General features: G+C 38.9%; 1 protein-coding gene across 1 annotated transcript; it reads right to left on the minus strand.

The window, feature by feature from the left end:
* Positions 1-1,199: 1,199 nt before the first annotated feature.
* CRISP2 (cysteine rich secretory protein 2) lies at positions 1,200-27,722 on the minus strand. Its single transcript, XM_030871101.2, is given in 8 exon segments — positions 1,200-1,327; positions 11,191-11,279; positions 15,485-15,582; positions 16,306-16,451; positions 20,299-20,386; positions 21,172-21,288; positions 25,561-25,631; positions 27,695-27,722. Coding segments are annotated over 7 exon segments (735 nt in total). The 5' UTR covers positions 25,630-25,631; positions 27,695-27,722.
* Positions 27,723-27,989: the final 267 nt, after the last annotated feature.

A 27,989-nucleotide genomic window follows, 5' to 3' on the forward strand; every position in this document is an offset into this window, starting at 1 on the left:
TTTTCCCACCCTTTATGGTGATTATTTGATCTATGTGCAAAACAGTTTATTTTATTCTTGTTTCTATTTCATTTTGGATTTTTCTGCCCACCCTTGTTGATTATATTTTATTTTGAAGAGTATGTGAAACAAAATTCATAAGCTAAAACTATATGAAAAGAAATAGAGAAGTGTCACGCCCCACCCATTTTCTCCTAGCCTTTTGACACCCTCCATCCTGCCCAACCCATTCTCACCCACCCACTCTATATAACCAATCTCATTAGTTTCTGGTATACTTTTCCCATGTTTCATGTACATTTTGCATAAATGTGAAATTACATGTGTATTTTTGTATTTACTATTCTTTTTACACAAAAGGTAGGATATCAAACCAGTGCAGAAGAGAGCAAAATGTCAAAAAGCAAAAAGAGAATACAACTGATTCCTTTTTGTTATTGTTAAAATTTAATTTTTAAATTTTTTATTTTTGGCCATGCCACACAGATTGTGGGATCTTAGTTCCCTGACCAGGGATCAACCCTGACCCCCTGCAGTGTCAGTGCAGGGTCCTAACCAATGGATTGCCAGGGAACTCCCAAAATTTAATTTTATAGGCAAATGTTTTCAGAAATTTTGCTCTGTCTAATCATATATCTGGGCTAGTCTAGCTGGGGTTATATATTAATATTATAAAATATGACTCAAGAATCACATACATGTGTTTGCTTAGATAAATTCTTTATTTTAAAAGCTGTTTGCTTTTATTTAAAGAGGATGTCATAAGACAAAGGTAGATGTCAATCTTTGAATTCATTCTTTAAACATGTAAAAAATCTTGGAGTAGGAATGACAATGTTACAGTCTTTTTTTTTTTTTCTTTTGGCATGTTGTTTCAGGAAACATGTAATTCTTTATTTTAATCCAAAGTTCTAGTGACTAAGTCCTGTGGTTGTACTACTTTCAAAATTCTCGACTTGATTCAGTTAATTAAATGTAAGGTGACAAATTTGTATCAGTCCAAAGTTGTTGTCATAGACTAGCTTACTTTTGTAAATCGTTGTATGAAAGAGATCTCTGTAAATATCCTGGAGAAAAAGGTTCCTTACTGTTTGGAATCAAATTTGTAACTAACATGCCTACAATTTCCCTCTTGGTATGTGTCAACTAAATGATGCAGATTTTCTCCACTTAGTCCTGCACAGTGCAAGTTGGGCATTTCAGTAAATTTTGCCTTCACATAGGCAAGTAGTCTTGCACTTTTCCTTGAGCATTTCATGTTCACAGCCAGCTGTTTTCTTCAAGGAATCACAGTTACTAAGGAGATCTTCATACTCACAAGAATTGGCTGTAACAAAAACAGATGAGTTACCTCATTATCATTTTTCTCAGTAACGACAAAACAATCCACATATTCAAAGTGTATGAGTGGGTAAGATTGGACAAACAAGTCAGTGTCACTTACACCACAAGGGGCCTTTCACTTCCTGAGGGACATACAAGGTGCCTTAGTTGAGATCACTGATTAATCCATCACTTTTTATTTTGAACTTGGTGACATGTTTCTAAAATGAATTGACCTATTTTTCTCCCTTAGCAAAGAGAGTAAAATGAAAATACCTACAGAATCTAATATGGGAGGAGCTACTACACACATAGAGCTATTTAAACTTAAATTATTTTAAGTTAGGCGAAATTAAAAATTTAGTTCCTTAATCTTACCAGCCACAGTGTTCAATGACCACCTGTGACTAGTGGCTACTTGTAAGATACATGATGATAGAGAACATCCTTATCATTTCATCCTATTGGACACACTGCCTCAGACACCAATGCTTTCTCTTTCAGGAGAAAGTGATTCCAGTGGGAAGATAGAGAGGTAAAACAATGATAATATGCCTTCTTGCTTTCTAATGTTTCTTTTTTGGATGTTCTCCAGGGACCCCAAACCCAACAAATCTCAAACTAAACTCATCCTCTTACCCAAAATGGATCCAAGGTGACTATTCCCCTCCCACAATCCCAGGGGAATGGTTCCCTGACTACTCAGTCATTCAGGCCAGGAACTGAATCAATCTGAACTTCTTTTCTACTTCTGACCAGCACCAACCAGCACTGGTAACAAACACTGGCTATTCTACTTCTTGTCTCTCAGCCCTGTCCATTGTTCTTCATTCATTTTCCCAGTAATGAGGTCAAGACATTCAATTTCTTTTTAATCCATGTTTTTCAATAGTTTTCTTGCTGACTTCCATCCAATAGTTTCTATTTACCAGTGCTAGAAAGCTCTTTATCAAACATGATTCTGACCTTGTCACTCTTTTGCTGAAAACCTTTCAATTGAGTGCTTATTGCTAATAGGATAAATTCCAAGCTCCTTAGCTAATATAGCACTCAGCAGAGGTAGAAATATTCCAAGGTTTATTATTTTTTTTTTGCCTTTTTGAACTCTTGTATTTTGACTTTTTTTTTTTACATCTTTATTGAAGTATAATTGCTTTACAATGGTGTGTTAGTTTCTGCTTTATAACAAAGTGAATCAGTTATACATATACATATGTTCCCATATCTCTTCCCTCCTGCGTCTCCCTCCCTCCCACCCTCCTTATCCCAGCCCTCCAGGCAGTCACAAAGCGCTGAGCTGATCTCCCTGTGCTATGCGGCTGCTTCCCACTAGCTATCTACCTTACGTTTGGTAGTGTATATATGTCCATGCCACTCTCTCACTTCGTCCCAGCTTACCCTTCCCCCTCCCCATATCCTCAAGTCCATTCTCTAGTAGGTCTGTGTCTTTATTCCTGTCTTACCCCTAGGTTCTTCATGACATTTTTTTTTCTTAAATTCCATATATATGTGTTAGCATATGGTATTTGTCTTTCTCTTTCTGACTTACTTCACTCTGTATGACAGACTCTAGGTCTACCCACCTCATTACAAATAGCTCAATTTCGTTTCTTTTTATGGCTGAATAATATTCCATTGTATATATGTGCCACATCTTCTTTATCCATACATCCGATGATGGACACTTAGGTTGTTTCCATCTCCTGGCTATTGTAAATAGAGCTGCAATGAACATTTTGATACATGACTCTTTTTGAATTATGTTTTTTTCAGGGTATATGCCCAGTAGTGGGATTGCTGGGTTGTATGGTAGTTCTATTTTTAGTTTCTTAAGGAACCTCCATACTGTTCTCCACAGTCACTGTATCAATTTACATTCCCACCAACAGTGCAAGAAGGTTCCCTTTTCTCCACATTCTCTCCAGCATTTACTGTTTCTAGATTTTTTGATGATGGCTATTCTGACTGGTATGAGATGATATCTCATTGTACTTTTGATTTGCATTTCTCTAATGATTAATGAAGTTGAGCATTCCTTCATGTGTTTGTTGGCAGTCTATATATCTTCTGTGGAGAAATGTCTGTTTAGGCCTTCTGCCCATTTTTGGATTGGGTTGTTTGTTTTTTTGTTATTGAGCTGCATGAGCTGCTTATAAATTTTGGAGATTAATCCTTTGTCATTTGCTTCATTTGCAAATATTTTCTCCCATTCTGAGGGTTGTCTTTTCGTCTTGTTTATGGTTTCCTTTGCTGTGCAAAAGCTTTGAAGTTTCATTAGGTCCCATTTGTTTATTTTTGTTTTTATTTCCATTTCTCTGGGAGGTGGGTCAGAAAGGATCTTGCTGTGATTTATGTCATAGAGTGTTCTGCCTATGTTTTCCTCTAAGAATTTGATAGTTTCTGGTCTTACATTTAGGTCTTTAATCCATTTTGAGTTTATTTTTGTGTATGGTGTTAGGGAGTGATCTAATCTCATACTTTTACATGTAGCTGTCCAGTTTTCCCAGCACCACTTATTGAAGTGCCTCTCTTTCTCCACTGTACATTCCTGCCTCCTTTATCAAAGATAAGGTGTCCATACGTGCGTGGGTTTATCTCTGGGCTTTCTATCCTGTTCCATTGATGTATCTTTCTGTTTCTGTGCCAGTACCATACTGTCTTGATTACTGTAGCTTTGTAGTATAGTCTGAAGCCAGGGAGCCAGATTCCTCCAGCTCCATTTTTCGTTCTCAAGATTGCTTTGGCTATTCGGGGTCTTTTGTGTTTCCATACAAATTGTGAAATTTTTGTTCTAGTTCTGTGAAAAATACCAGTGGTAGTTTGATAGGGATTGCATTGAATCTGTAGATTGCTTTGGCTAGTAGAGTCATTTTCACAATGTTGATTCTTCCAATCCAAGAACATGGTATATCTCTCCATCTATTTGTATCATCTTTAATTTCTTTTATCAGTGTCTTATAATTTTCTGCATACAGGTCTTTTGTCTCCTTAGGTAGGTTTATTCCTAGATATTTTATTCTTTTTGTTGCAATGGTAAATGGGAGTGTTTTCTTGATTTCACTTTCAGATTTTTCATCATTAGCATATAGGAATGCCAGAGATTTCTGTGCATTAATGTTGTATCCTGCTACTTTACCAAATTCATTGATTAGCTCTAGTAGTTTTCTGGTAGCATCTTTAGGATTCTATATGTATAGTATCATGTCATCTACAAACAGTGACAGCTTTACTTCTTCTTTTCCGATTTGGATTCCTTTTATTTCCTTTTCTTCTCTGATTGCTGTGGCTAAAACTTCCAAAACTATATTGAATAAGAGTGGTGAGAGTGGGCAACCTTGTCTTGTTCCTGATCTTAGTGGAAATGCTTTCATTTTTTCACCATTGAGGACGATGTTGGCTGTGGGTTTGTCCTATATGGCCTTTATTATGTTGAGAAAGTTCCCTCTATGCCTACTTTCTGGAGCGTTTTTATCATAAATGGGTGTTGAATTTTGTCAAAAGCTTTCTCTGCATCTATTGAGATGATCATATGGTTTTTCTCCTTCAATTTGTTAATATGGTTTATCACATTAATTGTTTTGCATATATTGAAGAATCCTTGCATTCCTGGAATAAATCCAACTTGATCATGGTGTATGATCCTTTTAATGTGCTGTTGGATCCTATTTGCTAGTATTTTGTTGAGGATTTTTGCATCTATGTTCATCAGTGATATTGGCCTGTAGTTTTCTTTCTTTGTGACATCCTTGTCTGGTTTTGGTATCAAGGTGATGGTGGCCTCGTAGAATGAGTTTGGGAGTGTTCCTCCCTCTGCTATATTTTGGAAGAGTTTGAGAAGGATAGGTGTTAGCTTTTCTCTAAATGTTTGATAGAATTCACCTGTGAAGCCATCTGTTCCTGGGCGTTTGTTTGTTGGAAGATTTTTAATCACAGTTTCAATTTCAATGCTTGTGATTGGTCTGTTCACATTTTCTATTTCTTCCTGGTTCAGTATCAGAAGGTTGGGTTTTTCCAAGAATTTGTCCATTTCTTCCAGGTTGTCCATTTTATTGGCATAGGGTTGTTTGTAGTAATCTCTCATGATCTTTTGTATTTCTGCAGTTTCACTTGTTACTTCTCCTTTTTCATTTCTAATTCTATTGATTTGAGTCTTCTCCCTTTTTTTCTTGATGAGTCTGGCTAATCTATTTTGTTTATCTTCTCAAAGAACCAGCTTTTAGTTTTATTGATTTTTGCTATTGTTTCCTTCATTTCTTTTTCATTTACTTCTGATCTGAGTTTTATGTTTTCTTTCCTTCTGCTGACTTTGGGTTTTTTTTTGTTCTTCTTTCTCTAATTGCTTTATGTGCAAGGTTAGGTTGTTTATTTGAGATGTTTCCTGTTTCTTAAGGTAGGATTGTATTGCTATAAACTTCCCTCTTAGAACTGCTTTTGCTGCATCCCATAGATTTTGGGTCGTTGTGTCTCCATTGTCATTTGTTTCTAGGTATTTTTAAATTTCCTCTTTGATTTCTTCTGTGATCACTTCGTTATTAAGTAGTGTATTGTTTAGCCTCCATGTGTTTGTATTTTTTACAGATCTTTTCCTGTAATTGATATCTAGTCTCATAGCGTGGTCAGAAAGGATACTTGAAACAATTTCAATTTTCTTAAATTTACCAAGGCTTGACTTGTGACCCAAGATATGATCTATCCTAGAGAATGTTCCATGAGCACTTGAGAAAAATGTGTATTCTGTTGTTTTTGGGTGGAATGTCCTATAAATATCAATTAAGTCCATCTTGTTTAATGTATCATTTAAAGCTTGTGTTTCCTTATTTATTTTCATTTTGGATGATCTGTCCTGTGGTATAAGTGGGGTGTTAAAGTCCCCTACTATGAATGTATTACTGTCGATTTCCCCTTTTATGGCTATTAGTATTAGCCTTATGTATTGAGGTGCTCCTATGTTGGGTGCATAAATATTTACAATTGTTATATCTTCTTCTTGGATCGATCCCTTGATCATTATGTAATGTCCTTCTTTGTCTTTCTAATAGTCTTTATTTTAAAGTCTATTTTGTCTGTTATGAGCATTGCTACTCCAGCTTTCTTTTGGTTTCCATTTGCATGAAATATCTTTTTCCATCCCCTTACTTTCAGTCTGTATGTGTCTCTAGGTCTGAAGTGGGTCTCTTGTAGACAACAAATATATGGGTCTTGTTTTTGTATTCATTCAGCCAATCTGTGTCTTTTGGTGGGAGCATTTAATCCATTTACATTTAAGGTAATTATCGATATGTATGTTCCTATTCCCATTTTCTTAATTGTTTTGGGTTCGTTATTGGAGATCTTTTCCTTCTCTTGTGTTTCTTGTCTAGAGAAGTTCCTTTAGCAGTTGTTGTAAAGCTGGTTTGGTGGTGCTGAACTCTCTCAGCTTTTGCTTGTCTGTAAACGTTTTAATTTCTCCATCAAATCTGAATGAAATCCTTGCTGGGTAGAGTAATCTTGGTTGCAGGTTTTTCTCCTTCATCACTTTAAATATGTCCTGCCAGTCCCTTCTGGCTTGCAGAGTTTCTGCTGAAAGATCAGCTGTTAACCTTATGGGGATTCCCTTGTGTGTTATTTGTTGTTTTTCCCTTGCTGCTTTTAATATGTTTTCTTTGTATTTAATTTTTGACAGTTTGATTAATATGTGTCTTGGCATATTTCTCCTTGGATTTATCCTGTATGGGACTCTCTGTGCTTCCTGGACTTGATTAACTATTTCCTTTCCCATATTAGGGAAGTTTTCAACTATAACCTTTTCAAATATTTTCTCAGTCCCTTTTTCTCTTCTTCTTCTGGAACCCCTATAATTCAAATGTTGGTGTGTTTAATATTGTCCCAGAGGTCTTTGAGACTGTCCTCAGTTCTTTTCATTCTTTTTTCTTTATTCTGCTCTGCAGTACTTATTTCCACTATTTTATCTTCCAGGTCACTTATCCGTTCTTCTGCCTCAGTTATTCTGCTATTGATCCTATCTAGAGTATTTTTAATTTCATCTATTGTGTTGTTCATCATTGTTTGTTTCATCTTTAGTTCTTCTAGTTCCTTGTTAAATGTTTGTTGCATTTTGTCCATTCTATTTCCAAGATTTTGGATCATCTTTACTATCATTGTTCTGAATTCTTTTTCAGGTAGACTGCCTATTTCCTCTTCATTTGTTAGGTCTGGTGGGTTTTTATCTTGCTCCTTCATCTGCTGTGTGTTTTTCTGTCTTCTCATTTTGCTTATCTTACTGTGTTTGGGGTCTCCTTTTTGCAGGCTGCAGGTTCGTAGTTCCCGTTGTTTTTGGTGTCTGTCCCCAGTGGCTAAGGTTTGTTCAGTCGATGGTGTAGGCTTCCTGGTGGAGGGTACTAGTGCCTGTGTTCTGGTGGATGAGGCTGGATCTTGTTTTTCTGGTGGGCAGGTGCACGTCTGGTGGTGTGTTTTGGGGTGTCTGTGGACTTATTATGATTTTAGGCAGCCTCTCTGGTAATGGGTGGGGTTGTGTTCCTGTCTTGCTAGTTGTTTGGCATAGGATGTCCAGCACTGTAGCTTGCTGGTCATTGAGTGAAGCTGGGTGCTGGCGTTGAGATGGAGATCTCTGGGAATTTTCACCATTTGATATTATGTGGAGCTGGGAGGTCTCTTGTGGACCACTGCCCTGAAGTTGGCTCTCCCACCTCAGAGGCACAGCACTGACTCCTGACTGCAGCACCAAGAGCCTTTCATCCGCACGGCTCAGAATAAAAGGGAGAAAAGGAGAAAGAAAGAATTAGTAGAAGTAGAAAGAAAGAAAGAAAGAAAGAAAGAAAGAAAGAAAGAAAGAAAGAAAGAAAGGAGGGAGGGAGGGAGGGAGGGAGGAAGGAAGGAAGGAAGGAAGGAAGGAGAGAAGGATGGGAAAAAAGAAAGAAGATAAAGTAAAATAAAATAAAGTAAGATAAAGTATAATAATAATTATTAAGAAAAAAAACAACGGACGGATAGAACCCTAGGACAAATGGTGGAAGCAAAGCTATACAGACATAATCTCACACAGAAGCATACACATACACACTCACAAAAAGAGGAAAAGGGGAAAAAATCATAAATCTTGCTCTCAAAGTCCACCTCCTCAATTTGGGATGATTCGTTTTCTATTCATGTATTCCACAGATGCAGGTACCTCAAGTTGATTGTGGAGCTTTAATCCGCTGCTTCTGCGGCAGCTGGGAGAGATTTCCCTTTCTCTTCTTTGTTCTCACAGCTCCCGGGGCTCAGCTTTGGATTTGGCCCCGCCTCTGCGTGTAGGTCGCTGGCTCAGGCCCGGGGGGGAGGGAGGGGCACTGCGTGCGGGGCGGGCCTGCGGCGGCAGACGCCACCGTGACGTTGCACGAGCCTGAGGCGCTCCGGGCGTTCTCCCCGGGAAGTTGTCCCTGGATCCCGGGGCCCTGACGGTGGCGGGCTGCACAGGCTCCCCGGAAGGGGAGTGTGGGTAGTAACCTGTGCTCGCACACAGGCTTCTTGGTGGCGGCAGCAGCAGCCTTAGCGTCTCATGCCCGTCTCTGGGTTGCGCTCTTTTAGGCGCGGCTCGCGCCCGTCTCTGGAGCTCCTTTAAGCAGCGCTCTTAATCGCCTCTCCTCGCGGACCAGGAAACAAAGAGGAAAGAAAAAGTCTCTTGCCTCTTCGGCAGGTCCAGAGTTTTCCCCGGACTCCCTCCCGGCTAGCCGTGGTGCATTAACCGCCTGCAGGCTGTGTTCACGCCACCAACCCCAGTCCTCTCCCGGTGCTCCGACTGAAGCCTGAGCCTCAACTCCAAGCCTCGCCCGCCCCGGCAGGTGAGCAGACAAGCCTCTCTGGCTGGTGAGTGCCGGTCGGCCCTGATCCTCTGTGCGGGAATCTCTCCCCTTTTCTCTCCGCACCCCTGTTGCTGTGCTCTCCTACGCGGCTCCGAAGCTTTCCCCCTGCGCCACCCGCAGTCTCCGCCCGCGAAGGGGCTTCCTAGTGTGTGGAAACTTCTTCTCCTTCACAGCTCCCTCCCACTGGTGCAGGTCCCGTCCCTATCCTTTTGTCTCTGTTTATTCTCTTTTCTTTTGCCCTACCCAGGTACGTGGGGGGTTTCTTGCCTTTTGGGAAGCCTTAGGTCTTCTGCCAGCGTTCAGTAGGTGTTCTGTGGGAGTTGTTCCACATGTAGATGTATTTCTGGTGTATCCGTGGGGAGGAAGATGATCTCCACGTCTTACTCTTCCGCCATCTTCCCGGAAGCCTATTCCATGTTTTTTTAGCTGATTTTTTTCCTTTAGTTAATTTATAGTTTTGACATCATGAATATTCTGAATTATAGCTCTATAATTCAGTAAGGAAGAATACTGACTAAAGGTGAATGCATTTGAAAGGTAAAAGTCTCAGGGAATGAGTCAACTCTATTGTTCATAATAATTTTTTTTTTTTTTGTGGTACGCGAGCCTCTCAGTGTCGTGGCCTCTCCCGTTGCGGAGCATAGGCTCCGGACATGCAGGCTCAGCGGCCATGGCTCACGGGCACAGCCGCTCCACGGCATGTGGGATCTTCCCGGACCAGGGCACGAACCCGCGTCCCCTGCATCGGCAGGCAGATTCTCAACCACGGCGCCACCAGGGAAGCCCCATAATAATTTTAATAAAAATATCCCAACTATAAAAAACCAATAGCTATTTTTACTTCAGATCATGACAACTTTAGAAATGACACATATGACATTTTATTCCCTCCTTTTGCAACAATATCTTTATGGATTCTATAAACCCATATCATATACAGGTTGGACTTTGTCATTAAAAGTGTGCACAAAACCATGAGTAAATTATAGGGCAAGTGATCATTTATTATGTTAATCACCATGCTTCCAATTATACTTTAGAAAAAAATGCAGTAATCAGCATGAGGAACTCATTTGCACAAAAGAAACATTAAGTTTGCCTGTATAGACTGAGACACAATGTGGTCTCACATCCTTAGATTTATACATTTTTATGCTTTCAAAATACTACCTTTGGTGTAATGACATTAACGTTGATGAAATTATCAGAAGCATGAATGTATAGTTTTTTTTGTTTTTTTTTTTTCAGTATGTGGGCCTCTCACTGTCGTGGCCTCTCCCGTTGTGGAACGCAGGCTCCGGACGCGCAGGCTCAGTGGCCATGGCTCACGGGCCTAGCTGCTCCTCGGCATGTGGGATCTTCCCGGACCGGGGCACGAACCCGTGTCCCCTGCATCGGCAGGCGGACTCCCAACCACTGCGCCACCAGGTAAGCCCCTAATGTATAGTTATTAATGAGCTCTGCGAGGTCACAGAAACAAATGGATGCTAGATGTTTCATTATCTTATATATGGTAATATAGGCATACCTCATTGTATTGCATTTCACTTTACGGTACTTTGCAGATATTGTGTTTTTTACAATTGAAGGTTTGTGGCAACCCTACATTGAGCAAGCCTATTGGTGCAATTTTTCCAAAAGCATTATTTTTAATTTAATGTACATTGTTTTTTTTTAGACATAATACCATTGCACACTTCATAGACTACAGTATAGTGTAAACATAGCTTTCATGTGCACTGGGAAACCAAAAATTTGTGTGACTCGCTTAATAGCCATATTTTCTTTCTTTCAGTGATCTGTAACAACGTCTCTGAGGTATGCCTGTATTCTTTTCATTACAGAGAATATGTAGGTTATTGAAATGTGTAAAATGTTTACTTAAACACACTCTGTTGGGTAATCTTTTTGTCTTGGCATAAAGATGTTATTTAAATTGGTTACTTTGGGAGATTTCTTTATCCATAAAAAGAAAATTAAACATCAATTCTTGATTATAATAGCAAGTTAATCACTTCAAACTTACTGCATAGTCCACTGTCACAGTTATCAGGGCAACTGGCACAAGGTGTTCCTTGTTGTTAAGGGGTACTCTTTTTACTCACATTATTACCACTGTAATGTAAAATACACACTGTCAAATATTTTTCACTTTACTGTTTAGTTGCCAAGGGCAACATCAATCACTAAATATATATAAGTATATATGTAACGTTTTTAGTTCTGTTAACAAAACTGAGGGGAATTCCCTGGCGGTCCAATGGCTAGGATTCTGGGCTTTCACTGCTGTGGTCCCAGGTTCGACCCCTTAGGTCGGGGAACTAAGATCCCACAAGCCGCACCACCAGGCCAAAAAAAAAAAAACAACGACAAAACAAAACTGAAAAATTACAATTCTCCACATGTAATTTACATAACATCCAAATTAAGAAAATACTTCACACACATCGACCCATCTCCTTGACTCTACTTCTTCAGGCTGGGCAGCTACACTGGCATAACTAGTCTAAAGCATCCAGATAACTTCTTTGCAGCAATACACTTTTCATCTCCCGGTAGACTTGGTCAGATTGGTAAGGCCGTGCCCCGCAGAGAGCTGGCTAGGGATAAATATATCACTTTGAGAGACGGGGAAAGATCCTGGGGGCAGGAGGTTGCAGTATGAAAAAGAATACTCAATGTTGCAATATAATTTTATATTTGAAAGAGGATAAATACCCTAATTCCTCTAATATGAACTAGGGACAGTAAAGCTCCAATATATATATATTTTAATTTCGAGATGGCATTGTGCTATTTAAGTAGTTTGTGGTGCGTGTATTTGTGGGTCAGGGAGAGCTGGGGAAGGTTTATGAATTTCCAGAGGTAGTGCGTGAGAGATTTTTATGTTTACCGAAAAAGGAACGTGAGAGTAAAAAGTTTTGATAAACGCCAATAGCCTGGGTGTAGTCAATTACAGTGACTAACTTGTAACTCATCGATGATGATTATCCTATTGGCTGTTAAATTTATCTAATTCATCGGAAAATACATGAGAATGCAAATCTCAGTAGTGTCAAGGGAGCCAAGGGCCCAAAGTGATGTATTTGAATCTGTCTTCCTGCACAGAACATGGCTGTCCATGTGGTAGCCTTGGAAGGGCTTGGAAAGATTGTGACGTAGACACAAAAGTGTTCTGGAGGTTCTGTCACTCCCGCTTTCCTCATTATTCACTTCAGCTCTCACTCCAGATGCCTGGTTCCCGATGCCTCCCCTCTCACAGCCAGGCAGTGAGTTTGGATGCATTTTCCAAGGGTCTATCAATTTTTTTATTAAGTTATACTTGACACACAATATTCTATTAGTTTCACGTGTACAACATAGTGGTTTGATATTTTTATACATTATGAAATCACCACAGTAATTCCAGTTACCATCTGTACATCTCTTGTGGTTTGATGGATTCCTTTAGTGTTAGCTTTGGACTTCTTTTTCATTATTTTTTGTGTATCCATTGTAGGTTTTTATTTTGTACTTAACATGAGGTTCATATATATCAGTCTGTAGCTATAGCTGTTTTAAGCTGATAGTCACTTAAGTTCGAAGGCTTTCTAAAAGCACTAAATTTTTACTACCCCCATCTGTTTTATGATTTTTATGTCATATTTTACATTTTTTTACCTTGTGTAGTCCTTCACTACTTGTTGCAGTTACAACTGATAGTAGCACTTTTGTCTTTTAAACTTCATACTAGCTTTTTAAGTGGCTGATCCACTGCCATTACTATATATTTGCCTTTACCAGTGAGATTTATTCTTTCATATGTGTTTTCTGTTTCTAGTTGTGGCCTTTGCTTTTCTGCTTAAAGAAGACCCTTTAACATTTCTTGTAAGGCCAGTCTAGCGATGATGAACTTTTTTAGTTTTGCTTGTCTGGGAAACTCTTTATCTATCCTTCAATTCTGAATGATAACCTTGCTGAACAGAATATTCCAGGTTGTAAGCTTTTTTTGTTTTTGTTTTTTCAGAACTTTAAATATATCCTACCACTCCCTTCCAGCCTATAAAGTTTCTCCTGGAAACCAGCTGATAGTCTTATGGGGTTTCTCTTTTGTGTGATTAGTTGTTTTTCTCTTGTTGCCTTAAAAATTTCCTCTTTAACTTTTGCCATTTTAATTATGTCTTGGTATAACTCTAGGTTCATCTTGTTCGGGACTCTCTTAGCTTCCTGTACCTGGATGTCTGTTTCCTTTTTCAGGTTAGGGAAGGTTTCAGGCATTATTTTTTTTAAATGTTTTCTGTTCCTTTCTCTCTCTTATCTTCCTGGGATCCCTAGCTGTTGGTAGCTTGCTGTTGTCCCAGAGGTACCTTAAACTCTCCTCATTTAAAAAAAATTCTTTCTTCTTTTTGCTGTTCTCATTGGGTGATTTTTCACTATTCTATCTTCCAGATTGCTTATCTGTTCTTCTGTATCATATAATCTGCTATTGATTCTCTTGAGTGTGTTTTTTATTTCAGTTCCTATATTCTTCATTTCTGATTGGTTCTTTTAGTTTTTAAGTCTTTGCTGAAATTCTTATTGTGTTCTTCCATTATTCTCCCTAGTTCAGTGAGCATCCTATAACCATTTCTTTGAACTCTATCAGGTAAATTACTTATCTCCATTTCATTAGAGTTTTTTCCTGTGGTTATATTCTGTTCTTTCATTTGGAACATATTCCTGTCTCCTCATTTTGTTTGAATTTTGTTTTTATTATTATTTTAAAAAAATTTTTTATTGGAGTATAGTTGCTAAATTTTGGGTTTTTTTCTATGATTTAGGCTAAACAGCTACCGCTCTTGGTCTTGAAGGAGTGGCCTTGTGTAAGAGCATCCCCTGTGACTGCTTGTGACTGGTGGCTTTAGCAGACCAGCTTGAGCTGGAATGGGCCAGGCTAGAGGAAGTCCCTGGGGAGCACTGTGCTTACGGCTGCCTTGGTGGGATGGCTAGGGCTGCAGCTGGGGAAGGTGTGCACTGGGGGGACTCCCAGGGGGACCAAACAATGGTGCTCACTGGTGCCTTCGACTCTGGGGAGGGCTCCAGCAGTTCCCTGTTCATTTGGAAGAAGCTCTCAGGTTAGCAGATGGATTTTCCTTCTGTATAGTCTGAATGCTTTTTAAATTGCTGGGGTATTTTTTGCTGTGTCCCAGGGCAGGTGAGTCTGTTCTCAAGCCCCTCAGCTATATCCCTCCTACTGCAGATCACTAAAATGGGGGTGGGGTTCCCATGGATACAGTGTCTCCATCTTTCCTAGTAATTTCTATGTGGTCCTTCTATCTGCAGAAGCTGTTAAATCAACTTCGGGGGCAATTTCTTTATATGTAGGTGTAGATTCAGTGTGTGCATGGGAGGAGGTGAGCTCAGGGTCTTCCTAGGCCCGTGTTGTCCTTCCCCAAATGACCTATCTATTCTTTCTACTAAACTCTAATAGCTGTTTTCAGGAAAATGACTTTGGAGGTCATATTTCTCAAACTGGAGACCCATATCCCTGGGTCATCTATAGTATCAAATAAATCCTATATGAGGCTTGGTTTGGGGCCTCCCTGCCTGTAGTGGTAAAGAACTTCAAATTTTAAAAGAAATTAAGACTAGCAGATATGTTGAGGTTAGGTCTTTAGTTTATCCATAGGATTTGTTGTGGAGAACTTAAAACGTTTTGCTTAATGAAAGAGCATGTTTCCTGTTACAAATAAAGACTGTAAGGAATTGTTCATTATGGAGTTTTTGGTGAAAACTTCTGAGAAACAAAAGCTTAAGATGTTTCCTTTTTCTGGACTCTAACATATATTAAAGATCTCTTGAAAAACCTTGGAGACCCAGAAGAATGAATCATTTCTAATGATAATAACGTATATGGTTTTCAAGATAAGTAAGAATAGGAACGTTTCAGCAGAAAGGGCTGAAATCACAATTTACTATCCCTTATTTTCCACTCCACTACTGCCTCTTGCTTAACCATCAAGCTTCCACCCACCTAGGGTGTGAAATTAGTGAGAACTGATGACATCAAGTCTAGAGAAATGCATACTACACGTGCCCAGAGAATAACCTTGAGCCCTGGGGAAAGGCAATTGAGAGAAAAGACATGACTTCATAATTGAGGAAAGAGAGTTTCAGATTTTACTCTTGGTCTCTTCTCTGATAAGTTGAATGTATCTTACCTTAAGCAGTATTTCCAAAGGTTTATCCCTTCTCTTTATTAACATATGCTTTTTTATTTTGATTGGGTAAATGTAAGATTATTTTAAAATATTAAATTGCCGATGGAATTATTGGTATTAAACTTTAAAGTATATACTTACGCAGGACAGTACTGGCAAACATAGTAGTATTTTAGACTCTCCTGATTGGGACAGTAGGCAATTCCACATCCAACACGGAAAGATGAGTACCAAACAAGCTACAAATGCATAAGGAAATATGTAAGAGTACATTAAGGAAGAGGGGAAAATACTGGGAAAACAAATAATAGCAAATGTAAAAAAAAAAGTGATTCTTGGCACTTCCTTGGTGGTGCAGTGGTTAGGAACCCATCTGCCAATGCAGGGGACACGGGTTCCATCCCTGGTCCTGGAGGATCCCACATGCCTCGGGGCAACTAAGCCCACGTGCCACGACTACTGAGCCCGCATGCTACAACTACTGAAGCCCGCGTGCCTAGAGCCTGTGCTCCACAACAAGAGAATCCACTGCAATGAGAAGGCCGCACACTGCAGTGAAGAGTAGCCCCCTCTCACGACAACTAGAGAAAGCCTGCGCGCACCAGCAAAGACCCAACGCAGCCAAATATTTAAAAAGAAAGAAAAAAAAGTGACTCATAGTTTGTAGCCGTATACCTTATGGAAATATTTAAACTACTGAAACAAAGTCACAAACTTTAAAAATATTAAATTTCGTGTATCCATTTATAATGTTGGAAAAGTACAGAGTGTACTTCCCTGCCAAGAATTTTGCAGCCCATGAGAAAAAAAAATGACAGTTTTAGATGAAATACCAGCCAAATGCCAGGACTCTATTATACTCAAGCCCTTCCCCCAGATTGAACATTGGTGTTGGTCATCATTTGGAGAAGCTTTCTCTGTTAGAGCATCTGTGGCAGAAGTTTTTCATTTGTTCTGGTTACCTGGGTATAATGTCCAACAATTGCACTGGAGCTCTTTGGTCCTGCACCATAGACAAAATTGTGGTGTTCTTCAAACCAGCTTTGGATTGCATCTGACCAGGCAGTAGGGTCACTTGACATGTAGGGATTCTCACCACGTTTTGTACCTAAGTGTGAACAGATCATTCATGAAGAAAACAAAAAAGCATGCCGTGGCAAGAGAAGTCAACTACATGAACACAAGGATGTTGCCCTTCAAACTCAGTGCCTGTATTTGCTAACTGTTAATACATGAAAAAGATGCTTCCATTCCTTATCAGCTGTAAAGCTGAATAGAAGACAGAAGACCTAGCCCACTGGGCTGGCCACAATATGCAAACTCTGAATAGCTTGAGAAGAATTTATTCTAACAAGGACCTACTGTATAGCACAGGGAACTATACTCAATATCTTGTAATAACCTATAATGGAAGTGAATGTAAAATATATATATATATGTATATTTGAATCACCTTGCTGTACACCGGAAGCTATCACAACATTGTAAATTAACTATATTTCAATAAAAATCAAAACAAAACCAAACCAAACAAAATCCTCCTCCCTGTGGATTGTCAAAGATGCATTCTTTTTCATGCTAAATTCTTCACAGGTATAATGTGTGTGCTCTCAGCTTTGTATTGTTAGCTTACGAAAGGCAACAACCAAATTTTATTTTTTCTCTCCTCTTACCCACCCTCAGCAGAGATTTTTCACACATAGGAGCCAGAATAAATATTTATGATTATGAATTTGCATAACTTTGGAAAAAAAAAGGTTTACGGGCAGTCTTTAAGAGTCCCAATCAAGAGTCAACTGACATCAGGAAGGTGTTCAAAACTTGTAGCTCTTCCCTTAGTCCATGAGTCATAATGTCACAATGTGACATTATAGTTATATAATGTTATATAACTTACAGTTATAACTCTCTGAGGAGAGTTATATATAACTTACAGTTATATTATAACTGGATATTATAACTTCCAGTTATATTATAACTCTCTGAGGAGTCATAATGTCTCCTCAGAGAGTTAGGCAGGAAGGACCTTGCAGAGGGTGACATCAGCAGAATGGTGAGGTAGGAAGCCCTGGACTCTCCTTTCCCCAATACACACACTGATTCAGCAACAATTCATGAACAAATTGCCCTTGTCAGAAATCCAAAAACAAAACTAAAGGCTTCCTGACCCTGAGGGATATGAAACCAGACTCACTGAAGCCTCTAGGGAGATTGGAAAACCCTCTGGCGAGAATCCCTACCCTCAGCACCGTGCTATACAATCAGGAAGAGACCCTCTAACTCCCAGCTTCTCCCAGGGGAGGGAAAGAGTTGGCTCATGTGTCCAGCAACCCAACGTTTCCAAGGGGACGCCCCAGAGAGCTGGCTTCTGTCTTGCTAGTCTTGGAGGTGGTGAGTGGAGATGGTGTTTGGGCTGCTAGACACCATAACTCCTCCCTCTGGCTCAGCACAGAGCAAGCAAATGAAAAATCCTTTCATTTTTTTCCTTTCTTCCCTGGGAGTTGATCAGTGTGTCCAGTGGTCCAGTTTCTCTGGGGCTACCCAAAGAACTGGCATCTTTCTTGCCAGTCCTGGAGCGCAATCTTGTTCCCTGGGGGAGAACTGAGATGGCAGTTTGGATTGGTAGATGCCATAGCCCTTCTCCCCAGCTCAGCACAGAGCAAGCCGACAAAAACCTCAGCTGCCTGCTTCTCCCTGGGGAGGGAAGAAGCTGGTTTGGTCATCTGATGCCACACATTTTCCAGAGGCTGCCTGAAGGACTGGCTCCTGACTTGCCTGTTTTGGAATGCTATCAAGACCTAGCATAAACTCACTGCCTGCGGCTAGTGAGAACAGAGACAGATATTTGGGCTGGCAGTTGCCATAGCCTCCCTTCCTGGTTCAGCACAGAGTGAACAAACAAAATACTCCAGCTCTTAGCCTCTCCCTGGGGAGGGAAAGAATTGGATGGACTGTCAGAGATCCATCTTTTCTGGGGGCTGCCTGAGGAAACGACTTAAGAATCTTTCTTGAGCAAAATGGACTTGAACAGCATTTCTCCAAAAAAGATGTACAAATGACCAACAGGTATATGAAAAGGTGCTCAGTGTCACTAATCATCAGAAAAAAGGCAGATCAAAACCACAATGAGATATAACCTTACACCTGTCAGGATGTCTGTTCTCAAAAAACAAAAGACAGCAAGAGAAATTGGAATTCTTGTACGCTGTTGGTGAGAATAAAACATAGGTAGCTGTTGTAGGCAACAGTAGGGAGGTTCCTCAAAAAATTGAAAGTAGAGCTACCAAATGATCCAGCAATTCCACTTCTGAGTATTTATCCAAAAGAATTGAAGTCAAGATCTTGAAGAGATATTTACATTCTCATGTTCACTGCAGCACTATTCATGATAGCCAAGATGTGGAAATGACCTAAATGTCCATCAGCAGATGAACGGATAAACAAAATGTGGTATATACACACAATGGAATATCATCCATCCTTAGAAAAGAAGGAAATTCTGCAACATGCAGCAACATGAATGAACCTTGAGGATATTTTGCTAAGTGAAATAAGCTAGTCACAGAAAACGAGTGCCTGATTCTATCAGTATGAAGTATCTCAAATAGTCAAATTCATAGAATCAAAGAGTGGAATGGTGGCTGCTGGGCTGGGGGGAAGGAGGAATGGGGAGTTACTAATCAATGGGCATAAACTTTCTGGTAAGCAAGATAATTTCTAGATATCTGATGGACAGCATGGCACCTACAATCAACAATATTGTATCGTACACTTAAACATTTCTTGAGAGGGTAGATTTCATGTTAAGTGTTCTTAGCAGCATAAAATTTTTTAAAAACTAAAAAAAAAAAAAAAAAAGGTGTTCTTACCACAGTAAAATTAATTTAAAGAAGAAAGAAGTGCCTTGAGGTCCAGAAACGTTACCCTTTTCAGCCCTCTCTTAATATTTACGTTTTGGTGACTTGAAATATAATGTTTACGTGCTGCTTAAAGAAAGTATAAAGTGTTTTTGGATATCTCCTTTAATAAGGAAAGACAGAAACTTAGAAACTAACAGTAGACTTGGATCTTTAAGACCATTTTCCACTGAAAATGAACACAGTCGCCTCCTGTTGTAATTTCATCATAATGTTTGCATCAACAATATAAACAAGAACAAATCTGAAATAACAGATAAGTTATTCACTACCTTTAAATTGGGCTTACCTATGTGTATATCATGCTTGAAAATGTAAAACATTTTATGTAAGGTTTGTGAAGACAAGTTTTTTTTCTCTCATGGCTTTTATGATCCTTGGTAAGATACGTCTTCAAGTTTTTTTGAGTCTAATATATTATTCTATGCATTATAGGTACACAGTCTATACAAAATACTTGACAATTTGTTATCAAAACTTTAAAAAATGAATCAACACACCCAAAATATTCATCCTGATTAAAAAAAGCTTAAATATTTTTAGAGTAAAATTCAGGAACAGTTCAACATATTTTAACACATTTTGTGAATGCAAAATAATCTGATTTCAAAACACCATACAGCTACACAATATCACAAAAAGGGCAAAGGGTGAGAAATCAGGAAGCCTGGTTAACTTTCCAGCATATGATACTCCTACCAGTTGTGTTCTTGCATAATTCATTCCTTCCACATCCTTTTTAATCTTTAAAATCGGGAAAATGATTATGCATGACCTGTTCACCATGAGCTGATCAAGAGGAACAAATGAGATGCTGCTTAAGAAATAATTTGCATAATGTAAATAATCAACAAGCATGAAATAGTACTTATCGTATCTCTCTCTATACAGATACTTTAATTTTAAAAGTACAGCCATATAAGCAACATTTATTCACAAAGTCTTCTGAATACAATGCTCCAGAATGGTCTGTCCTATTTTATTTGCCTAATATTTTATTTGCTCATTTATTCAACAAACATTGACTCATTTACATACTGGTCTTCCGGTCATCTGGATTACTGTGTTCTAAAGTGCACTTGTTTGCCCACTTCTGAGCATTTGCTGTTGCTTCTCTGCTCCATTCCTAAATGTCACAAGAAAAACAAAATACACAAAGATTCAACTCCAATGAAGTATATGCTTTAAAATCTGATTGGTAGGCTGATTTGCATTACTTTAAAACTTCTGTAGATGTATTATCTAATTGTCATTGGTATTAAAGTACCTTTTTGTTTGTGTGTATGTGTGTGCGTGTGTCTTTATCTGTCCCAGTGCCAGTTTCCACACAAAGACAAGTCCACAGGTATGTCTAACGAGAGAAATACCTAATACATTATCTGACTATGATAGCATAGCAGCCGCACCTAAGATTTTTAATAATGTTGCTGCTCTAAATACCAACATGTGAGATAGTCTGACTATATTTCAGTAGTAATAAGCTGACCTAGTTTATTGCCAATTCCATTTGTAGCCCACTGTGTCCACATGGGAGATGTCCAGCTTTTATGGACTATTCCCTGGGAAATGGGCTGTTATTTTCCCTAAATGGCATTGATCCTGAAGGATAGGAGATTTCTTTATTTTCAACTAGGGAAGATAGTGAACCAAAAATGTAACACCTTCATATTTGATGTCTGAAGATCTGGCTTCTAAATTCTGCCTTCCCAGCTTAAGAGCCCTGTAATCTTGACAAGTTATTTAACCATTATAAAGGAAAATTCATTTCTGCCCTGCCCATGACAGAGCTAAATGAAGTAGAAAAATAGAGACAGAACTTTGTAAGCCACAAGAGTCTTAAGAGATGCCAGTTAGCTGCCTGCTCTTACCACTGCTGGTTCACACCACTTTATTTATATTTTTGCTTCTTACCATCTTTAGCATGTTGCTGGCAGGTGGAGAGACTGATTTCCTTAGTTCATTGTGTTTATTTACAATCTCTCTTTGGACTTGCGTTTGAATGGTTAACAGCGCAGTGAAGGATGGATCCTACAGGGAAATAAAATTAGGATTTTTTTTTAAACATTTTTGAAAATTGCACTTAAGAGTGAATAAGTTAATTCAGGGGCTCTGAGATGACTTTACAAAGTGTTCAGTTCAAGCCACTATGAGTTGTTAAGCACTGTCAATGAACTGAACCAAGGCAATGACAAATAGGAAAAAAGTAGTTTGAAGTTTTGAGAATGGGAATGGAATTCATGACATGACAAATTAAAAACGCCTCTGAGGCCGCAAATGCCAATTTCTAGTTTCAAGGGAACTCTCAGTGTGATTTTTCTAGACATACAAGTGATAATGTTTTATATTTTATAATATTGTGTACAAAGGTATACAATAAGAACATGAAGGCAGATTCATCCACATTCAATCAGGCTGCAGCAGTGGGGTAAGAGCGGACCTCAAGACTCATCCTAGACTTTAAGGGGAACTTTGACCTGACATGGTATCTGTTTTTAGAGAAAGAATATATTTAGAATGTATTTAGAGAAAGAATGTTGAGGTTCAGTTGAAGTGCATTCAGTATTCCAGTAAAATGATTCTACCTGTTTTATTTTTTTAACATCTTTATTGGAGTATAATTGCTTTACATTGTTGTGTTAGTTGCTGCTGTACAACAAAGTGAATCAGCTAAATGTATACATATATCCCCATATTCCCCCCCCCTTGCATCTCCCTCCCACCCTCCCTATTCCACCCCTCTAGGTGGTCACAAAGCACAGAGCTGATCTCCCTGTGCTGTGGGGCTGCTTCTCACTAGCTAACTGTTTTACATTTGGTAGTGTGTATATGTCCATGCCACTCTCTCACTTCGTCCCAGCTTACCATTCTCCCTCCCTGTGTCCTCAAGTCCATTCTCTATGTCTGTGTCTTTATTCCTGTCCTGCCCCTAGGTTCTTCAGAACCATTTTTTTTTAGATTCCATATATATATGTGTTAGCATACGGTATTTGTTTTTCTCTTTCTGACTTCACTCTGTATGACAGACTCTAGGTCCATTCACCTCATTACAAATAACTCAATTTCGTTTCTTTTATGGGTGAGTAATATTCCATTGTATATATGTGCCACATCTTCTTTATCCATTCATCTGTTAATGGACACTTAGGTTCCTTCCATGTCCTGGCTATTGTAAATAGAGCTGCAATGAACATTGTGGTACATGTCTCTTTTTGAATTATAGTTTTCTTAGGGTATATGCCCAGTAATGGGATTGCTGGGTCATATGGTAGTTCTATTTTTAGTTTTTTAAGGAACCTCCATACTGTTCTCCATAGTGGCTGTATCAATTTACATTCCCACCAACAGTGCAAGAGGGTTCCCTTTTCTTCACACCCTCTCCAGCATTTATTATTTGTAGATTTTTTGATGATGGCCATTCTGACTGGTGTGGGGTGATATCTCATTGCAATTTTGATTTGCATTTCTCTAATGATTAGTGATGTTGAGCATCCTTTCATGTGTTTGTTGGCAATCTGTATATCTTCTTTGGAGAAATGTCTATTTAGGTCTTCTGCCTATTTTTGGATTGGGCTCTTTGTTTTTTTGATATTGAGCTGCATGAGCTGCTTGTAAATTTTGGAAACTAATCCTTTGTTAGTTGCTTCATCTGCAAATATTTTCTCCCATTCTGAGGGTTGTCTTTTCATCTTTTTATGGTTTCCTTTGCTGTGCAAAAGCTTTGAAGTTTCATTAGGTCCCATTTGTTTATTTTTGTTTACATTTCCATTTCTGTAGGAGGTGGGTCAAAAAGGATCTTGCTGTGATTTATGTCAAAGAGTGTTCTTATTATGTTTTCCTCTAAGAGTTTTATAGTGTCTGGTGTTACACTTAGGTCTTTAATCCATTCTGAGTTTATTTTTGTGTATGGTGTTAGGGAGTGCTCTAATTTCTTTCTTTTACATGTAGCTGTCCAGTTTTCCCAGCACCACTTATTGAAGAGGCTGTCTTTTCTGCATTGTATATTCTTGCCTCTTTTATCAAAGATAAGGTGACCATATATGCGTGGGTTTCTCTCTTGGCTTTGTACCCTGTTCCATTGATCTATATTTCTGTTTTTGTGCCAGTACCATACTGTCTTGATTCCTGTAGCTTTGTAGTATAGTCTGAAGTCAGGGAGCTTGATTCCTCCATCTCTGTTTTTCTTTCTCAAGATTGCTTTGGCTATTTGGGGTCTTTTGTGTTTCCATACAAACTGTGCAGTTTTTGTTCTAGTTCTGTGAAAAATGCCATTGGTAGTTTGATAGGGATTGCATTGAATCTGTAGATTGCTTTGGGTAGTAGAGTCATTTTCACAATTTTGATTCTTCCAATCCAAGAACATGGTATATCTCTCCATCTGTTTGTACCATCTCTCATTTCTTTCATCAGTGTCTTATAGTTTTCTGCATACAGGTCTTTTGTCTCCTTAGGTAGGTTTATTCCTAGATATTTTATTCTTTTTGTTGCAATGGCAAATGGGAGTGTTTCCTTAATTTCTCTTTCAGATTTTTCATCATTAGTGTATAGGAATGCAGGAGATTTCTGTGCATTAATTTTGTATCCTGCTACTTTACCAAATTCATTCATTAGCTCTAGTAGTTTTCTGGTAGCATCTTTAGGATTCTCTATGCATGGTATCACGTCATCAGCAAACAGTAACAGTTCTACCTCTTTTCCAATTCGGATTCCTTTTGTTTCTTTTTCTTCTCTGACTGCTATGGCTAAAACTTCCAAAACTATGTTGAATAATTGTGATGAGAGTGGGCAACCTGTCTTGTTCCTGATCTTAGTGGAAATGGTTTCAGTTTTTCACCATTGAGGACGATGTTGGCTGTGGGTGATTCTACCTGTTATAGGTAGATTTTATAGGGTCGCTCAAAAGACCCCATTAAAAAAATCTCCAAGGCCATTTGGAAGGAGCAAAGCCATCCAGTGAATGGACTATTGCTGACTTTGTTCCTTTTAGAAATAGAAATATAATTGATAAGGTATTAAATCAGTTGCTGATATTTTTGGGGTGTGTGTGTGTGTGTGTGTGTGTGTGTGTGTGTGTGTGTTGGGGGGGATAGATCCTAAACCTGGAGGTGGAGTAGGGTGTGTGAATTGCTCCCACAAGGTCTAGCAATTTGATAGCCTAAATTTACACAAAAGGCTGATATTACATGAGCAAGATTTTTTTTTTAATCAATTTATTTTTTTAAAATTTTTGGCTGTGTTGGGTCTCCATTGCACTGTGCAGGCTTCTCATTGTTGTGGATTCTCTTGTTGCGGAGCTCGGGCTCTAGGCGTGCGGGCTTCAGTAGTTGTGGCACGCGGGCTTAGTTTCTCTGCGGCATGTGGGATCGTCCCGGATGAACCCGTGTCCCCTGCATTGGCAGGCAGATTCTTAACCACTGTGCCACCAGGGAAGTCCCAGCATGAGTAAGACTTTGAAGTGTAAGTCTGAATAGACAGGGTCCTTGGTTGACCTTCCCCTGACACCTTGGAATAAGTCATTCTCTGCTCCCCCAATACTGAGTCCCCTTCAGAGCTCTGCAAATACTGTGAACATAGGTCTGACCACATTTTATCACCATGATCACATTGCGTCCATTTCTCCTGCGTACTTATACATCCCTAAGGACAGGGGCCAATACTGAATGAAAAATAAATCCAATGGCACGTGTCTTTATAAGAGACGCAAGAGGAGAAGGTGATGTGAAGATGGAGGCAGAGATTCCAGTGATGTAGCCACAAGCCAAGGATTGGTGGAAGCCACCAGAAGCTGGGAGAGGACCATGGAACAGACTCCCTCCTAGATCCTCCAGAGGGAGCATGGCCCTGCTGATACCTTGATTTCAGACTTCTGGTCTCCAGAACTGTGAGAGAATAAATTTCTATTGGGCTAAGCCACCAAACTTGTGTTAATTTCCTACAACAGCCCTAGGGACCTAATGCATTAATTTTCCAAAATATCATGTACTCCATGTAAAAATAATGCAATATTTTTCTTTTTTTGTACTAAATCTTTGAAATCTGGTGTGTAATTTATACTACCTACAGCACATCTTGTTTTGGAAAAGCCACATTTCAAGTCTTTAATAGCCATGTGTGACAGATAGCTGCTGTACTGGACTGCTCATCCTTGAACTTTCATCTAGATAATTACGTTAAGTGCTCTGAGCTACCAAGGAGTGCTCTGTGATGTACTAGACACTCTCATTACTTCCGCTCTCAAAGTGCCTTGCCATCCCACAGAGCTGCCTGGATAGCTCTGGAAAGATTTTTCCACTTTAACCTTACCTTTGCTTTGGTGGGGAAAGATGGTAGCAGCACAGTAGCCAGAAACAGCACAACTGGGAGTGAAGCCATTGCTAGGAAGTAAGTCAAAGAGAACAAAGGTCTACATTGAAACATGTAGTACATGGACCTCTAACTAGGAGGGAAGAACTAATGTAATGATCTTGGTTATCTCAAAGGAGCCGTGATTCCCAAATTTATAAGTAATGTAACAAGAGAGGACTGTCATATGGTGCCAGTAGAATCATAATAGAACCAACCTTGTCTCTGATAGGGACAATAAAAAATAAGCTGAAGAACTTGACTGTTGCACTTGAATTATACCTATAAAGGTGAGGGACATACCACTTCTCTCTGCCCACTTCTATTGCTCCTAAGCCCATCAGAAAGAAAATATGGAAGAAAACAGATTTCGCCACAGTTAATTATGATCTTGCATTGATTATTATTTCAATTTTAGGGCAAAGGTTATTTTCAGTGTATACCATTTCTTAGTTTTTTTCCTCTTGTCTATGAAAAGTAGACTTCTTGTCCTTTTATTTATACACAACTCTAATCAAGATTTCAGGGTTGTGATAACACAGAAATGTACAAATACTTTAGTAGTAGTTATTTCTCCAATGGAGGCATTAGAAGTTATGTTTATTTTATTCCTTACACTTGTCTATATTTTCAAATTTCCAAGTATAGAAAAAATACAAATAGAACTAATATATTGAAAATCTAGCCTGTTCAAATTTGCTGAATTCATGATTGGGTACAAAGGTTACTTAATATCTTCATTAACTTTTTAAAAGACACTCAGCGTTGGGTTGCCCACATTGTGCTTTCTCACTGTGTCAAAAAATCCTTGGTCCTTTAGATGAATCAAAAAGAACATGAAGTTTAGGAAGCATTCATATTCTCTTCCCCACCATTCATCATATAAAAATTACTCACTTTGTAAATGAAAGGAATACTGCCTAGATTAACTGTCTTCCTATGCAATTGCTACCCCCAAATTCTTGGAGGAAAAGAAAATTCTAAACTGTTTATCTGCAGTACATCTCAGGCCTTATTGACTTGTAAATAGTGGACAATTGGTACCTCTTCCATGTATTGCCTTTCTTCTCAATAGTGTGATTATCAAAGGGAGAGGAATGAACATTTATTGACAGTGTAGGGCAAAATACAATGTCTAATTTCACTCTCTTACCTTCGCAGGTATGGTGGTGTTTTACGGATGAAGGAATTGAGGCCTATAAGAGTTAATTAACCTATGCCAATGGTAAGTTCCTTTATTTATTTATTTATATTTATTTATTTTGGCTGCGTTGGGTCTTTGTTGCTGCGTGCGGGCTTTCTCTAGTGGCCTCGAGCGGGGTCTGCTCTTCGTTGCGGTGCGCCGACTTCTCATTGCGGTGGCTTCTCTTGTTGTGGAGCACGGGCTCTAGGCGTTTCCATAGTTGTAGCACACAGACTCAGTAGTTGTGGCTCGCGGGCTTTAGAGCTCAGGCTCAGCAGCTGTGGCCCACGGGCTTAGTTGCTCCGCGGCATGTGGGATCTTCCCAGACCAGGGCTCAAACCCGTGTCCCTTGCATTAGCAGGCAGATTTTTAACCACTGCGCCACCAGGGAAGTCCTGGTAAGTTCTTAAGTAATGGCAGAAATTAACCTTCAACCAATTATGATGTCCAAGTCAATGCACATTGAAAGGAAAACATAGTTTCAACTGGGAAAATCAAACATTTTGTAGCTTAATGGAGACACTCTATCCTTATTTTAACAATTCCTGTGTTAATATATAACAGTATACAATATGTTCATAGTAAAAATCACTAACATGGAAGAATATACAATATATACAAATTGTCATATTTTACATTGTTTTCTATTCAATATAGTTCTAGTATACTTGTTTCAAGATCATAAACACGGGAACTATTTCTATTATCCATTTTAGAATGAGATGTAAAAAATGCATTTGTTTCAACTTGACATAGTGAGAGTAGAATTAATTCAAGATCATTGTCTCAATAACTATCCATAAAGTTTGAAAATCATGGGTACATTTGTTAAATATATAATTTTACCATTGGCAAAGTAAAAATGATTGACAAATAAAATGTTCACATTTAAATAAATGAGTTATCACTTACTGTTTGTTTTCAGAGCAGGATGAAGTATCTGCTTTGTCTGTAGGAAGAAGAAAAGTACAGAGAAGGTTAGAGCACAATATATATTACATCTATTTCTGTTTTAGAAAGTTCTGGCTGTGCAAGTAAACCTAAGTCAATACAATTCCAAACCAGAATTTTTCACACCAATAGCTTCCAATTTCATTGCCAGTTATCGGACATTGTTTTTGACATTATTTGGTTCCCATGTAGCTTTTAACACAAGTAAGTAAAGCATACCCTCACTCCCTGGCCAGCCCTCTTCTCTTCTGATGCA

This window comes from Globicephala melas, chromosome 11, assembly GCF_963455315.2.
Source record: "Globicephala melas chromosome 11, mGloMel1.2, whole genome shotgun sequence".
NCBI classification, from domain to species: domain Eukaryota; kingdom Metazoa; phylum Chordata; class Mammalia; order Artiodactyla; family Delphinidae; genus Globicephala; species Globicephala melas.